This window comes from Columba livia, chromosome 2, assembly GCF_036013475.1.
Source record: "Columba livia isolate bColLiv1 breed racing homer chromosome 2, bColLiv1.pat.W.v2, whole genome shotgun sequence".
In the NCBI taxonomy this organism is placed as follows: domain Eukaryota; kingdom Metazoa; phylum Chordata; class Aves; order Columbiformes; family Columbidae; genus Columba; species Columba livia.
The window spans coordinates 45,655,232-45,671,333 of record NC_088603.1 but is presented as its reverse complement, the minus strand read 5'-3'; the positions used below and the strand labels follow the sequence as shown (position 1 = coordinate 45,671,333).

The window sequence follows — 16,102 nt, the reverse complement described above, 5'->3', positions numbered from 1 at the left end:
CAGCATTTTAAAAGCTACAATCAATTTTAGTTACCATTGATTCAAAAACTGAAGTAGGTATCCATTGGATAAAGTGACACCACAAAACACAAATCTCCATTTCTGCAAAATTACAAATATTTTGGAATATATTAATTTCTTTAGTCATCTACCCCTTAAGTAATCAATAGATTGTTGTACCATTTCTGTCTTGTCTTCCATTCAGCTGTAATGAACAGCAGATGCCTCTGGCTATCCCCCTTAACAATGTTTTGCAATTAGCCTGTAATTCTAGATGCTTCTAGCGTTCTGAAGTCCACTAACTTGCATCTGAAAATGTCACACCACATAGAGACAAGCTGTTTATTTAGGACACAAAACAAATATTCCAGATTTCATTCTTAATACCCAGTACGGGTCAATTATAAACTGAAACCAAACTGATGCATCTGATTCTGAGGAGGTATCTTTGATATTAAGAGAGACTACATGGGGCACTGCAAACTTAGCATGCAACGGCTCTTACGCTAATGGCTTCATTAGAACTATTATTAAATCATTTGGAAACAAACAATCCCATCTTTTACAGAGGAAGCGTATAAATCTCACCTCCCGACATGCTTTCAGCTCTTCAAACTCTCTGGTTGTCCAATGCCTGTCTTTGAAGAAGTTAGTGCTGTTTCTTTTGTAAAATAGATCCCAGTTCTTCTGTGCCTCTTTCTCCAGTTTGAGTTGTTTGAACTCAGACACCAAAACTTGATCTTTTGCCAATCTCTCGGCTTCTTCTGGGCTAAGGACTCTTGCACTATGGCCTTTTTTTTGGAAAGCACCATCTTCAGTAGATGTTGTTATTATATTTAAGCAATTGGCTGACGAGTTTTCTTGGAACATTCTAGATTCTTTCACACAAATATGAATGCCAAAGACTCAGGGGTGTTTTTTTTTTTCTTTAGTGTATGTTCCCATCACTTAGCTTAGGTAAAATAACCAAGGATCTAGAAGCCAAAGAAAAAACAAAGAAGAGTTACAGCGTGTACTTATTACAATTTTATGGTGATCTGTCCTCCCTGCTGAACTGCAAAGTCACCAGATTTCTCTTAATTTCAGAAATCTTCCACCCAAACAACTGCATATGACATCACACTGATGTCAGAGTTAAAGAAGATGCTTAACAGAGTCTGCTAGTCCTCCCTCTGCATCCTAGAAAGCTACCTACCAAGAGGAAGATGATGCAGCTCTAACTTTATTTTCACTAAAACTGACTTTGAAAGGGAAGCAAGGGCTTTATTTCTTGTTAACCCCAGTTAGAACACCTCAGAAAAATCATAACTGAAAACCAGGTGACATTTAAAAGACCCATTGAAGTTGATGAAATAAACTGTATTCATGTTAGGTTTTCTCCTTCCTGCTCTCACCTCTATGGGTGAGAACCATCAGCATTTATAAGACCACATCACTCAAATGAAAGCAGAAAAACAGTACTGTGGCCAAAATGCCCATAGCTGGCCTGTGTCAGCATCCCTTCCACTGCCTCCTCGTGGGGATCCACATCACTTTTAACAATCACGGGTGGATTTATTTTCAGAAGTGAACAAAATCAGAGTAATGAAGAGTTCTGCGTAGGATGGAAGTGATCCAAATATTTCCTCTGATGTTAATCTAGTTCCAACCCCAGCCTTACCATACACATACATATCCAGGAAGATGGCACAAGTGAATTAAATCCTGCATGGCCCAGGAACTCCCAGGGAACCCCAGGCAGCCAAATGTGCCACTCATGTATGTCAGCACTCAGATCCAGGCATTAGTGTCATCGTACCAAAATGGAAATGAGAAAAACCCAATACTCACCTTAAAGCATGAAAAGGGTAGCACTTCACTTACATGTTTTATTTTACATGATGCAAATAGAAACATAAAATGCAAACATGTGCAAATGAAATAAAGAACTATCAAATTTTTCTCCAGCTTGATGGGAGACAGACACCTGCTTTTACCTTCAAAAACAATGGAAAAGGTCACTGACCAGAGGTTCCCTTGAAAGAAAGTCTCCTCGAGAAGAGCACATCCTCAAAAAAACTGAATGAGCAAAAGTTCTGCTATACGCCTGGCACACTGCAAAAAGATCAACGTTTGTATTTCTTGACAGGACAAGCTAGGAAAAAAAAAAATCCAAGCTAGTCCTTTTATGCGCTCAGAAAACGCTGTGGTGGGTTATTAGCACAGCCTATGTTTAGGCTAAAGAGCCTTTTACAGGGGTTTAATCGACCCGTAAGCCCGCAAATAGCTCACACCTCAGCGCCAGCCCCCAGGGAAACCACCTTCCCACCCAGAGCTGTCCCCTCGGCGGGGCCGGGGCCGCCGCCACCGCACCCAACATCACGGCAGGGGAGGCCCCTCCAGCCCGGCCCGGCCCGGCCCTCCCGAGGGCGGGAAGCGCCGGGTACCACCTCCCCTCTGAGAGACGCCCCTCCAGGGACCCGCGGCCCCTCCGCCGGGACAGCAGCCCCTGCTCGGCCTGGCGCCCCCGCCTCGCTGTACCTGCCGCCGCTGCCGCCGCCGCCGGCCCCGGAGCAGTTTCCCGGCTGCACTCGGCCCCCGGAAGGGCACCGGGCGGCAGCGCACGGAGGAGAGGAAGGGACCGGGAGGGGAGGGGACGGGACGGGACCGGGGACATGAACGGCTCGGCGAACTCGCTGCTGGATAAGGAGGAGCACCCGCTGCAGCTGGGCGAGAGCTTCGAGCGGCGGCCCAAGGCCTCTTTCCACACCATCCGCTGTGAGCGCCACCCCCTCTCCCCCGGCGGGCCCCGCCACGGCCACCCCTTCTTTCCCCCCATCTCCTCCCGCTCCCCGTGTCCCGTCCTTCTGCCGCACCCCCTCCCGCGGGCGATCCTCTTCTCCTCGGACCCCTTCCCGCCGGCCGGCCCCGGGGCGGGAGGCAGCACCCCCGCCATCCTCACCGTGGTTTCCCCGCGGCGTCCCGCGGCGGCTTCGGACTCATTCGGGGCCGTCCCCTCCCCTCCCCTCCCTGCCGGCCTGCGGGGACCTCCAGCCCGCCACCAACAAGCCTTCCTGCCCCCTCCGCCCCTCACCTCCTTCTTCGTGCCGCAGCCCCAGCGCTTCATCCCCCCGCAGCGCCCGTCTCTCCCCTGCCCTCAGCACTCATCGCCTCTCCCACGGGTGTTCTCCTCACGGTGGGTGACCGTCACCGGCGGGAACAGCGTGGGGGCAGAAGGGGAAGGTGGATGCCCGGCGAGAGCGCTGGTAGGGAGGAGGTTTGAGCCGGGGAGGACGAGCAGATTATTAAGTTTTTCATAAAACATGTGTGAAAATCGCTTGGGAGCACAGTCATAGAATCATAGAATGTCCTGAGTTGGAAGGGACCCACAAGGATCACAAGTCCAGCTCCTGTCCCTGCATGTGACAACCCCACAGTTCACACCGTGTGTCTGAGGGCATTGTCCAGTCTTTTCTTGAACACTGTCAGGTTTGGGGCTGTGACACCTCCCTGGGGAGCCTGTTCCAGTGCTCCACCACCCTCTGGGGGAAGAACCTTTTCCTCATGTCCAACCTAAACCTCCCCCGGCACATCTTCCTGCCATTAGCAATCCCCTCCTTGAGGGGGTGGCTTGCCATTTTATTTTATTTTATTGTATTTATTTTTTTAGTGGCAGTTGAAGGACAGGTCACCACAGGCCCCAGCTTGGTGGGAGTGCTGAGCAGAGGAGCGTGGCTGGTCAGCAGCCCAGATGTTTGCAGTTTGATTTTGAACTGCTTATTTTTGTGATGGGGCAACATGTAACCCAGCAGCATTGTCCCTGGCTTCCCCAACACCAGCCAGCTGTAATAAGTCGCTTCCCAGGAAAATGAGCAGTACTGCCTAATTAATGTAAGAGAAAACCTGAGGAAGGGTCTCAGTAGGGTTATGAAGTTTTTGAATAATTGGAAGAATATGTGTGGGTTTTTTTAAAGACATCAGATATTATTCCAACTGCTCTATTCTAGCACTGGGTACTTTTGGAAGATTCTTTTGAACAGGATCTCTGTACTTGAATTCTGCGGGCAAGAAATTGCTTTTTCATCCCCTAAATGAGTCCGGGATTTGAATTGAGTAGTAAATCACCAACAGTAAATGAAAGTAACATTACATTTATATTTCAGTAGCTTTCTATTAAGATGGGGAATTCATATAGTTAACAGTAGGGTTTTTTTTTTGTTTATGATGCTTAATCCTAAACCCTGTCTCATGGCCCATATTCATATGCTACAAGTAAGTAATTTTGGTGATGCTAGTCACCCAAGTGTGACTTGAAAGATCAGCTTTCTAGACTGAGCTGTTACTCAAGCAGATGGCCAGCGACGGAGGCAAAGCTATTTTGCTCAATAGTAAACTCTATCTAGTGGATTAACACTTAAATTTTGTGTGTATCACCCTTCTGGTTATACATGATTCCACCATGCTGAAACATACTATACCATGCCATACCATACTATATATTTGGTATATTTAACTGTTTATACATAACACTGAACAGTTTTATCCAGCACTAGCATGCTAGCAAATCTGCATTTAAAGATTTAAAATTTTTAAGTAGCCTAACTTTCAAATGAATGAGGTTGTTGTCTGATAGTGTATTAATTAAACCCAAGCCATATCCGGATAGAAATACACTGCATTTCTAGTATTGAAAGTGCTTCAGTAATCAGTTTCATAAAGGATTGCAAAGTCAAAGCTCTTCAGACTACAACAGAAGGAATGCAGTTTTATTTTAAGAGAGCTTTCTGTGTGCTATATTTTCTATCCATGACTTTAAAGTGAGATCTCTTCATTTCCTGGTTATAAATTTTTTTCTCTAACTGTTGATCTGGAATGATTTATCTGGGATCCGAGCATTATATTGTTTCTGTAATCCTCTTCACACAAGCTACAATAAGAGGATTTGTTAGGCTAAATTTGTTTTGGCCTTCTTAAAAGACTTCATTCCTTTCCATAATGTTTATGAAATACGGTGCTGAAAAACTGGATTATCCTTGGAAAACACGTCGTAAAACCATTTGACTTTTGGAAGAAGGACTGTGGTCACATTTGGAGGGACATATGTGTACTCCATCTACAGCAAGATTAGCCAAGCATGTACAGTTAGTAAGCTAACAAAATGAAAACAATTTGTTGAGTGTTTGTTTAAAGTAACTATATTTTGCTGACACCTAAGAAAGAAGCGCAAGAGTGATATTCCTTTTAATTTAGTGACTGCGCTGTTGAAACTCTTGATCCCTCTTTGGCAAGGACACTAGCTCTTGTACAGCTGATTTGTTTTATTTAGCAAGCTTGCACATAAAGTAGGTGGGAAACAATAGCTAGAAATAGATTGCTCAGATGAAAAGGAAGGGTATGATTTGGTCTGGCAGTTAAGGCATGAGGATTAAGTCAAGTGTGCCTGATTCTGCTTGTTGTGTTGTCAAAGTAAAAACTCAGACATTAACATCCTCTTAATGAGAATTTATTACACGCTGGGTTTTTTTGGTTTTGTTTGGTTTTTGGTTTTTTGTGCAAGTGTGCGTTTCATAATGGAATTACATTTTAATTTTGTTCTGAGATATTAATTTCTTAACTAATGCAGTAATTAAAAGCCTTGATCGTGAATATGATTGTACCTCTTCATATCCAGAGATGCTAGAATTGAGTGGAGGCTTATTTTAAAAACAAATGGCTCATCAGCACGACAGAATAACGAGGGGAAAATACTTTTAAGTTGAAATGTTCTTAGTTCAAATAAAACCACTAAGCAGAAGTGCTGTGTTTGGGAGACAAATTCTTTACAATGCAGCAAAAATACTTAAAATGTCACCTTGGTCATACTTTCTATCCACAGTGGCTTTGGACTATCATGGAACCTGCTGAAGTAAGATCAGCACCTTTTTTTCCCTCATAAGTGAGATCTGAGGTCTCCTCTGCCCTTGAGGAGGTATTGTGAAGGCAAGACGGCGGTTAAATGAGTTGGTGTCACTAAATTAGTCTTTGTCACAGAGAGAGTCCTCAGGTTTGGAACTGACAGGAGCTGCTCATAGTCCTGGGTCTTCAAGATGATTTTCTTTGGAGATACATGGTACAGTTCTACATTTGCCAGAAAAATTAAGTGTCACTCAAAGCCTTGGGTTTGTATAAGTGTGTGTTTGGTCTTCAAACACAAGGTCTAGAACCTTATTTCCATTTTGAAAAGGAAGTTCAGAATCTGGTACCATCATATGACTGGGACACTGAGCATAGGCACATTGTACTGATGTGTCATTCCACCTCTGCTGTAAACTCTAGCATGTTATTTTAGCATTCCCTATAATCACAGTAAATGTGCAGTGACTTTTTGCAAGGCAGGATGACTCTTCTGAAGACTCTTAAGAAATGTAATTGCAATTGTTTTCTTCTTTAGATGATTTTAAGCCAGCATCGATTGATACATCTTGTGAGGGGGACCTCCAAGTGGGTAAAGGAGATGACGTAACAATCACTTTGCCACATATTCCAGTAAGTTTGTTATATCTGTGTCCTTGTTTACTCCCCGACAAATTTCAATGTAGTTGCAGTCTAATGTAAATGTTATTTTCGCTTTCATCTTTGTGAATACAAGTGGGTTCAATACTGAGCAGCCAGACTTGTAGGAAAGGACTGTACAGTTGAATCTTTGTCAGTGGTTATATTTGTAAGGTTGTAGTCTGTTCTTTAGTTTTGATTCCTTCCTGCTCTTCCTTGAATAAAAATAAGTTTTTTACTGTTTGCTGAAGCTCTGTACCTGGTTTCCATCCGTTTTTGGTGCTATGGATCAATGAAGAAAGGCATGGTAATTTGGGCTTCAGTCAAGTTTTGACATTCAGAAGCCACAGACAGGCCTGTAAGTGTATTCCTCCCATTACTAAAGCATGGACACACAGCATAGAGGGTTCCCTGCCTTTAGCTTTATTAGTGGAAGCAAGGGGGTTGGTCCTAGTGAGTGTCAATGAAGTGATTTCCCATCTACTTCCTCCTCAAATAAAGATCTACTGTGTGAGGATGACAGTCAAGCAGCAATAAAACAAGTGATCAAAGTGTTTATAGGTGCAGCTGTTTCGTAATTGGAGGTTCAGTGGTTTCCTCACCAAAACAAAAGAAAGTGCTTGCATGCTGGAACTGGATTTGTTTATTAGCTGAAGTTAATGCTACGTGTCAAGCCAATAAACCGGAATTCACAGACGCCGATGGGTTTGGTCGTTGAAGGGTGGCACCAGTCAGTTTAAGAGCTGTGTGTCAAATCCTTTTGGTATTGTTTATTCCAGGATGTTGGTGTTTTTAATTGGTAGGTGATGGTCCTGTGATAATTCTCACTGAACGAGGCTTTAGCCTGCTTCCCCCAGCTCCTTTTTTTATAAGGCTTGGGTCACCTTTCTTGCTGCAGGAGGTCACATACTGTTCTTTGTCAATAAAAACAAAGAGCAGGGTAGTGCTATTTGAGAGCAGGTAACAATACGATTAATAGCAGCGGCTTTCATATTGGGTTGACTTGAAACAGTGTTGTTTATTCACCTTTTGTGTTAACAGAATCACTCATAATGCCGCCTTTCGAATCTCTGTACTGATGAGTTAAGTTTGATTTTCTTCCCCTGAGTATGAACAGCTTTAAGCTTATAGTATCCTTCAGAGGCTTAGGCAGCTGACTGCCCTGCCACTGTATGTATGCTATTCCAAGGCAGCGCTGCCTGCGTTCCGGACGGAGAGCTGGGAAGCACAGAGCATACTGGAAAAGAGTGAGAAGTTTTGAGATCGTTTCGTCCTGACAAGATTTACTGAATTTCTTGGGTCTGGCTTTGGTTCTCAGTTGCCCAACAACAGGATGGGTTTCAGATTCTAAGCTGTTTTTTGAAATTGCCTTGGTCCCTGAGGATGTCTCTGACAATTTTTTCAGTGGAAGTATTTTAGTGTCCCTTACTTCTTGGATAAATTGTAGTACTATTTCTAGATGGGGATTTAGTGGCTTTAATGTTTGATAAACAGTCTTGGTTGGGGAAGTGAAGAATTTTGGTTCATTAAAAACACTCATGGATGAAAGCAAGTTGATTAAATGTCACCTGTTTCACCTGCTTCCTTCTATCCTGTAATCAGCAGAATCTGTAAGCCAGTGTTATTTAGCCACTGAAATAAACCCTAAATATTTAATTTTAAGTAAAAGGGTGGGACTGTTAATTTGGTTAAATGGGGTTTCAATTCTGCTTAATTTTTTTTAGCCAAAATCAGAGTCTTTGCTGATTTAGGAGGCTTCTGGGTAGCAGAATGGTAGCCAACAAACTTTGAACAATTTTAATTAAATACCTGCATGATATGTTTTCTGACTTAATTGTCAACAGCAAGCAGGATTTGACTTCCAGCTTGCTTTTCATTCTCTTAAATGTTGCTTTCTTCTTTTAAGTGTAGGAATGATAAAAATGTAACATGCCTTTGAAGACTAGACTTTCTTGAAACATCTTTTCTGAATCGTATCTGTATCTCTGACTGCATCTTTGTTGGGAATTCAGATTTTTCACCCTTACCGTTCTGAAGCCATTTTAAATTCAAACATACTCTATTTACTAGCAATATGGAGAACAGGAGTTTCATTCTGAGTGGTTAAAATAGGATTGTTCATTTTTGCTACTCAGAATAATATGTAGAAGAGTACATTTTTTCCTTCTCTCCTTGATTTTGGTTGCTTTCCTACAGCATGTGCAAAGGTGCACATGAATAAATGTTTATTTTTTAATTGCTTTTGTACAGTAGCTATACATTACAGAGAAGTCTGAGAACATATTTCTGCATATCCCCTTTGAGTAACATGTCCTTTTTTGACATGGCCAGGTGTATGTCTGTGCTGCTGAGTGCAGAGAGACCACAGATCCTGCCTCCTGTAACCCCAGCCCCAGGTGTATGAGTCCCCTGCACATGGATTAAGTACAGCTGGGCATAATCTCAGCAGTATCAACCATCGTGCACTACCACATGTGTTTGTCTTTATTGCTTCTCAGTGTAAGCCATTAGACTTTTATGGCTCTATGCAGCATTGTGTGGACTTGGGGACTTTCTGGAAGGTGTTAAAATAACCCATTTGCTTTTGAGAAGACGTCACTATAATTGCATGGCATTTTCATGGTAATCTGACTTTGAAGAAGGCAGCTGTTCTTACATAATTTGTGGCAGTTGCTTGCAATCCACTATGAAAATACTGCCTTCTTTTTGATAGATTGTATACAAAGCAGTTTATTTATCAATTGATCACATATTACTTTAGGCAACAGTTCTGCTACATTAATAATTAGAATTTTACTTCTTATTCAAACCCAAGATTTCCAGAGCAGAAATGTCAAGATTTCTGACACTTGTCAGAGCCAGCTATGCAAATTCAGTGATGTTACCATTTTGGGAAGGAGAACTGTAAATAATGGCAACCATGGAGAAGATGTTTTGTCACTGCAGAGACACTTAAAATGATGAAAGGCATAATATTTCTATGAGGAAATGTCTGATCTACTGTGTAAGACTGTGCTTTTTCCCTTTTCTTGAATGAACGTTTTCTGTAGGAACTAAACATTAACCACTTAGCCTCTTGGACAGAACAATACATGTATTCATTTATCTTAGTGTTTGTAAACTTTTGGGTAGGGGAATATAACAAAAACCAAAATGTATGCTCTTTCTTTCATACCAGGGTTCAACTCCACCAATGACTGTGTTTAAAGGAAATAAAAGGCCGTATCAGAAGGACTGTGTGCTTATTATCAATCATGACACTGGGGAGTATGTGCTGGAAAAACTTAGTAGCAGCATTCAAGTCAAGAAAACAAGGTAAAGCTAGGGAAAGGGCTGTTGGTAGGGTTAATTCTTGCTGAAGTGTCTTCTTCAGACTGTCTTTTGAACCAGAACTCAGTTTTCTTTTATTTTGTAGTGATGTTTAATTAGTAACCATTATGGGCTTTACATGGCCAATTGTCGTGCCTAAAAATGAAAATAGGAGTGTGAAGCCAAGAGAAAAGTACTTGTAAATTCTCTGCTGCTGAAAGGACTTAATTATGGTTTGTAATGCAACACTACTGATGATTTGAAGCTTTGGAAGCTGGCTGAAGGATGGGATGTGTTTCAGGAATCTCTAGTTAGCTGAAAAAGACCACGGAAATATTAGGCTGTCAGAAGGATTGTTGGACTTCCGAGGTTTGTTCCCTACAGCTTCCTGTGGGAGTGATGCTTTAATAATATACTCTTAAGAAACAAGAAACTTCCATCCCGATATTGGGTCAGTGATATATGAAGTGGAACCCAAGCCCAAAGCCTCCAGCTGGCAGGGTGGGGAGAAAACTGTAGAAATAATGGTTGTGAGGTTTTGCCTGGAAGAATTGCTGAGGCCAGAAATCCCCTCTGATTCAATACGCTTATTTCACTGAGCAAATGCTGCAAAGTGTGCAGTTGGAACATTTTTAGTAGTCTTGCTGCTCCACAAGTACCTGGAGTCTCTGGATGATGTTCTTTCAGCATCAGTGGACTACAGGTTATTAAGATCTTAAGATAAATTCAAATGTCTCGTGAAGAAGAAACTCTTAAGTAATTTTACAAGTTTTAAATTTAAAAAATAATGAAAACCCACTTTATTGCAGTGTAGAACTTTTAGCTGCTAAAACTGCTAGAAATGTGGGTTGCAGCTCATCAGCAGATGGCTGGAGGTTTGCCAGGAACACCTTGAGTTCAAGGTAAATGGACTGTAACGCTTCTCCGAGTCAGTGATGTGAAAACTCATCCATCGGGCATTCATCTTATCCAGTGGATATGAGCGTGTCATAGATGAGATTTGAATTCCCAGTTGAAGTTCGACTAGACTTTGTGCAGGTGAAGCCTAAGCTTAAGTCAGAGAGGATCAAAGAAGTGCAGGAGGGCTTGGGTTCAGTGAGGTGTTTAGATCCACTGAGTTTTGGCTCTGGTGGCGTGAAAAATGTTTCATCTTTTCTCAGGCAGAGGCAGGGTAGTAAAAAAATGGAGATCCCTGTTTTGAGGAATAGTGCTTAGAAAAGTCCTTGAAGTGTCATTTGTTTTCATGCCTACTTTGATCTTTAACGACCAGTTGACACTCTGTGGGAGCAGAGGTTTTAGTGTTAATGTCCTGGGGGAGTACTTGCACTTAAGCTATGCAAAATCTTCTGTAGTTCCAAGAGCGTAATTAATACTGGAAACAGTTTTTTGCTTTTACTTGTCATGTGATACAATGAATGTATTCCCAAATCCTCATTTCTGCTGTAAATGACTGTGTAAGCTGTATTAATGTGCTCGCTAATAGCTGCATTTCAGTCATGAATGAAGAGGTGGTTCTGTGCTTAATTTTTGAAGATGCATCTACAATTCAATGAGGCACAGAGAGACTTGAGTTAGTGCTCAGTGTACTAGCTCAGGTACCAGAAATGGTTTAGGTGAAGTCCCAGGAGGTTCCGCATGGGCGAGTTTAACTTGTTTCTCAGTGGGATTAGCTCAAGGGCACAAAGTGTCACTCTGCTGAGCTGGGACCCTCCTAAAACCGAAACTGAGCTCTAATACCCACATAAGCTGCTTCTGTGCTATGCTACATAAAGCCTTACAGCTAAAGGCTTTGATGTGACGCGATAAATACACCATGCACTTTAACCTCATTATGGTGTACCACAGAGGGACCTGAATAAGTATTTTGTTTTGAGGCATTTTTTTTTGCCAAGGATATTGACTGTCCTACAATCTGAATCACATCATTAGTTTAGTAAAAGGAAGAAATACCTGAATTGAATTGAATTGAATACCTAAGCAAAGCATTATTCTGGAGGCTACTTCCCACTAAGGAAACACCTTGAACTATTTTAAAGGGATAATAGCAAGCGAAAGAAAAACATGAATTAAATGCTTGCATGCTGTATTTAGCAGTAGGAATGATTCCTCTAGTCAGGTTGACCTCTAAGAGAGTTCAGTTTGAGATTATTTAATTGCAAGTGAGAAAATAGATTCTTTTGCTGTGACTGTGTTAAGCAGGATTTTTTTTATGAGTGTTATGATTTGTTTCATCGTGTAGTTACTTTAAATTACTGGGGTTGCTTATTCTTTTTTAAAAATACAAATACTAATCTCTAAATTAAAGCCTTTATTGTTCTTCAAGTAGAGGATTTGGCACCACTGAGCCACATCTGGATTTGAAAATACATTTTGTAAGGGTGTTGCAGTGTAGTTTTATATGAATGTTTGCCATGGAAAGCAAGTATTGCATACAGAAAGATGTAATTCGCTGTTTATAAAACAAAGTAGGGATCTGTACAAAAGGAAGTGGCAGGTAATGCATTAGTACAAGGATACTGAAAAGGGGGAACACAGTTGCACAGTACTGCTGAATGTCTCTGGTTGTTATTTTTTCAGAGCAGAGGGCAGCAGTAAGATCCAAGCCCGAATAGAACAACAGTCTGCCCGAGCATCTCAGCCTCCGACACAGTTCAGAGCCCCAACCAAGCCAGCAGCTGGACCTAAAACTTCTCCTTTGAAAGATAATCCCTCACCTGAGCCACAGCTGGATGACATTAAGAGAGGTAAAGAAGGGTTTGTAGTTTCCCGAGTTTTGGTTGGTTTCGTCTTTTTTCCCTATAACAAAAACGCTAACTGTGCAGTTTATATAAACATGTTAAATTGTTCAGGGATTAAAAGATGGTAGTCGACAGCTGATTTGTCATCTTTATATTTCATTTTAAGGCATCTTAGTGAATTATTTGTTCTCTTCTGCCGGCATAGATATTTCTCTGGCATGAGAGAACTTCCTCTTTGTGGATAATTTTCTCCCTGCCAAACTATTTCTCTGTTCTGAAAAGAAGACAAAATAAACATGAATTCGGAAACCTGCAGCTGAGTGCTAGATGAGTTGAATGGGTGTCTTAGGCAACAGCAGCAACAACAACAGAAGCTGATGGTCCAAGATGTAGTTATGCAATCATGTAGCTTGGACGAAAGTTATTCCTGCACCACATGGAAAGGCTGGGTGGCTATGTCCCTGGCACAAGACATGGAGTTTGTGCTGTGCCAAGTGGTGCTGGTAGAGGAGGGATGAGGGTGTGAACAGCCCTGCAGCTTCTCCTTTAGCACAGCTGCTCCTCTGCAGCTTTGATCACATCTGCCATATAGTTGCTATACTAAGTAAGTGGCTCAACTCAGTCTCCTGCTCAAGCAACGCCTTGGCTCAGTGTTTTGCTGTGGGCACACAGCATTTTCTTTACCCATGTCCTTCCTTTCATATTGGTGTGGTATCTGGTTTTGCTGTAGATAACACAGTTAGAATGAGGAAGACTTTAAATTTAAATTTTTATTTGGTTCTTTTCTGTTTCTTGTCTGGCAGCAGACAAAATTTTACTTTAAGACTGTTCTTTCTGTCTAGTATTTTTTTTTTCTGGGTCTCTTTTTCTTTCTCTTTTTTCCCTCTGTCCCATATAGGAATTTTTGTCTGTAGCCTTAGCCTATGTTAATTGCCCAGACTACGTTAATTACTTAGCAGGCTATTTTTTCAGTTCATGGTAATCACTAGGTGACATTTTTACTGCTAAGCTATTTGTGTGTTTGCATACGTGCTGACTGGTCTCACTCTTTCGCAGCAGTAGTATTTTCAATACCTGGATGCTGGTCAGCAGACAGAATCAACGTCTGAGAGTCTGTTAGCTACAGTTCCCTTAGCTGCATTGCCATTTTTATTTTCTGTGTAATAGGTAAGGAGAAAGATAACAGGTGATATATCAATTTAAAAGTTTAATCAGTTGTGAATTTTAAATGTCTTTTCTTGCAGTGTGTAATAAGTTACTGAACCGTTAGGGCACTCTTTTGTATACGTTCAACAATTTGTAAAGCTATTCTTATAGTAAAATTATTGTGTTTGTCTGGTGTGACATGTATTCTACAAAGAGCATTTTCTAGTGGTCTAAAATACATGTCACATTGTTTAGAACTGTCTTGGTTATTTTCCTGCCACCTGATTGTATTTTACTGTAAAGTACTTAGAAATAAATAACCTGACGAGTTTTGTTTCCAACATGAAGCAAAACAACACCTGACTTGTACTAAAAACAGGACTTAGAATTGGTGTTTCATAGAAAGAGTTGTTCAAGGCCCAAAAAGAGAGAGCGCAAATACCTGGGCAGGTATTTTTTTTTGCTTACAGTATATGCTCTTTATAACTTTTTTCCAGCATCCATTATTTAGAGCATCAGCATTACTAAACCATTTCTATTGTAAGAACCTCCTTGGGAAAGGTAGAACTAAAATGGCACCATCATACAATGAAAATAATTAATAAAACTTAACTGTAAAAGCTGTGAGATAGTCTTCAGTCCTTTTATCTTCCCTTAATATGTCTTTTTTATGAACAAAGGCTTATAAGTTCTGAAGAGACTCTGTTCTTTCCGTTCAAGCAGTAGCTTTCCTTTTGAGTGAAGTACCTCCTTTGCACGAAAGAAAGATAAATATAAAGCTGAAATTATGTGGGGTTTTTTTAATGGATGCAGCACAGAACTTACAGTCCCCAGAGGAGGTGGCTGGAAGCATCTCTGGTGCTCTCTTGCTCCCAGTATTCCTTACTTAAGGGTGTGGTAAGACACACGGCCCTAGTAGTGGTTAACAGATTGAAGGTAACCTCGGTGCAGGTTTCTGCGTTCCCCCAGTAGCCTCAGCTGCGCATTCCTGTAGCTCCCCTTACGGATGAACTGGGAAACGAACTTTCAGGTAGGTCAGTTCTGTCCCATTACACAGCTGTCCAAAAAACAATGCCCCAGGACAGGGTCAGAGCGTGTGGGAGTCAAACCAGTCCTTTCCATCATGCAGAGAGGCCTTTGGGAGGCCATGTCTAGGGTCCTACACCAGAGGGATCCTTTTCCCTGCAAGCTTTTATATTGTCTTCCTGCCTGAAGGGAGCAAAGGAAAGGATAAGAGCTTGTTCTTTTGAATACTTGGCAACACCTGATAACATTTCATTAAGCGGTGAACATTTGTACACATGTACCACAATACGGTCACTTATGTGCATGAAATAATCAGCATTTATCTGATATATTTGACCACAACAGATATGTTTTCAATAACATGGACATAATTACAACATGCTGTACTTGGAAAAAGGGAAAGGGAAAGGAGAGGAGAGGAAAGGAAACTCACAAAAAAACACAGATCTTGTTTTCCTAAAATGCAGCTGTAGTCTGTGAGGATTATGCCATAGCACTGTGTTTGTCACTCAAGAACACCTCAGTCAGATTTGTTGCCCTTCAGTGTAAGATATTGCTTCTTCTAGCTGCCATCTCTGCATATTCAAAGCACCAGTATCAAGCTGGTTTCTCGCCACCTTGCATACCATTATTAACAATAAGCATTCTGTTACGGGCCTACAACCTTATCCTCCCTAGGGCTGAATTACTCTCTTTCCAAAAGTCATTGCCATTCTTGCAGTCCGAGGTCAAGGCTTTAGTTAAAAATTCTGCATAGCCTATTGGAATTGAGAGAAGTAGTAAGAGCACTTAGACATGATTATGGAAAGAAATTAGGGCATCTGATAGTGTAAATATGTACAGAAGACAGCCCTGTTGAGAAAAACTGTTCTGTTTGTATAGTGTTTTCTGACCTTGAATTTTTTTTTACTCTAAAAACTGCTTTGCCTGCCAGTGTAAAACAGTAAGCTGTTTTGTTTATTGAAAGAAAGCCTGCAGTTGTAACCTGAATGTGCAAAAGTTAAGGTTCCCCTAGCAATGTCAGCCTTTTCAGATGATGAAGACTCAAATGGGAAGCTTTCTTAAAAGTAAATGCTGCGCATCCTGCTTCTTGTCATCCTTTAAACCTTAAAGATGCATCAACATGAGGCGTTTGATCTTACGGCACAGAAAGATCTAGGAAAGGTCTGACTCTTGTTGTTCAGCTTAGCAGATATGTACCTGTATACAAACAACTATTTTACTTGGAGGCACTGCAAGGAAACATTTAGCCAAGGCTTCATTACCTGTAACTGCATGGAGCATAACAGGCAAATAAGAAAATGCAAAATTGGGCAATTTTAAAGCAGATGTGTTTTTTTCTACAGGGCTTTGATGTCATCATTGGCTTAGCC

At 41.5% G+C, this 16,102-nt stretch overlaps 2 protein-coding genes across 13 annotated transcripts in view; one reads left to right on the top strand and one right to left on the bottom strand.

Annotated features, from left to right (window-relative positions):
• The window catches only part of METTL6 (methyltransferase 6, tRNA N3-cytidine), a 22,571-nt gene extending 19,473 nt beyond the window's left edge, over positions 1-3,098 (bottom strand). For 4 of the 12 annotated variants that reach the window (XR_010470151.1, XR_010470152.1, XM_065051673.1 and 1 more), the window contains exons 1-2: positions 2,006-2,221; positions 589-974 (exon numbers count right to left, since the gene is read on the bottom strand). Coding sequence is in view for 10 of the 12 variants with exons in the window: in XM_065051673.1 (XP_064907745.1) it covers positions 589-870 (282 nt within the window). In the remaining 2 variants the exon portion in view is untranslated. Of the gene's footprint in view, positions 1-588; positions 975-1,830; positions 1,854-1,976; positions 2,222-2,520; positions 2,660-2,855; positions 2,877-2,941; positions 3,009-3,073 lie in introns of those variants that run through there. The other 8 variants (XM_065051667.1, XM_065051674.1, XM_065051669.1 and 5 more) reach the window with 7 other exon arrangements.
• Positions 2,574-16,102, top strand: part of EAF1 (ELL associated factor 1) — a 21,308-nt gene continuing 7,779 nt past the window's right edge. Inside the window, exons 1-4 of the mRNA XM_065051675.1 lie at positions 2,574-2,757; positions 6,410-6,504; positions 9,689-9,825; positions 12,397-12,563. Coding sequence (XP_064907747.1) covers positions 2,655-2,757; positions 6,410-6,504; positions 9,689-9,825; positions 12,397-12,563 — 502 coding nt within the window. The 5' untranslated portion in view covers positions 2,574-2,654. The remainder of the gene's footprint in view (positions 2,758-6,409; positions 6,505-9,688; positions 9,826-12,396; positions 12,564-16,102) is intronic.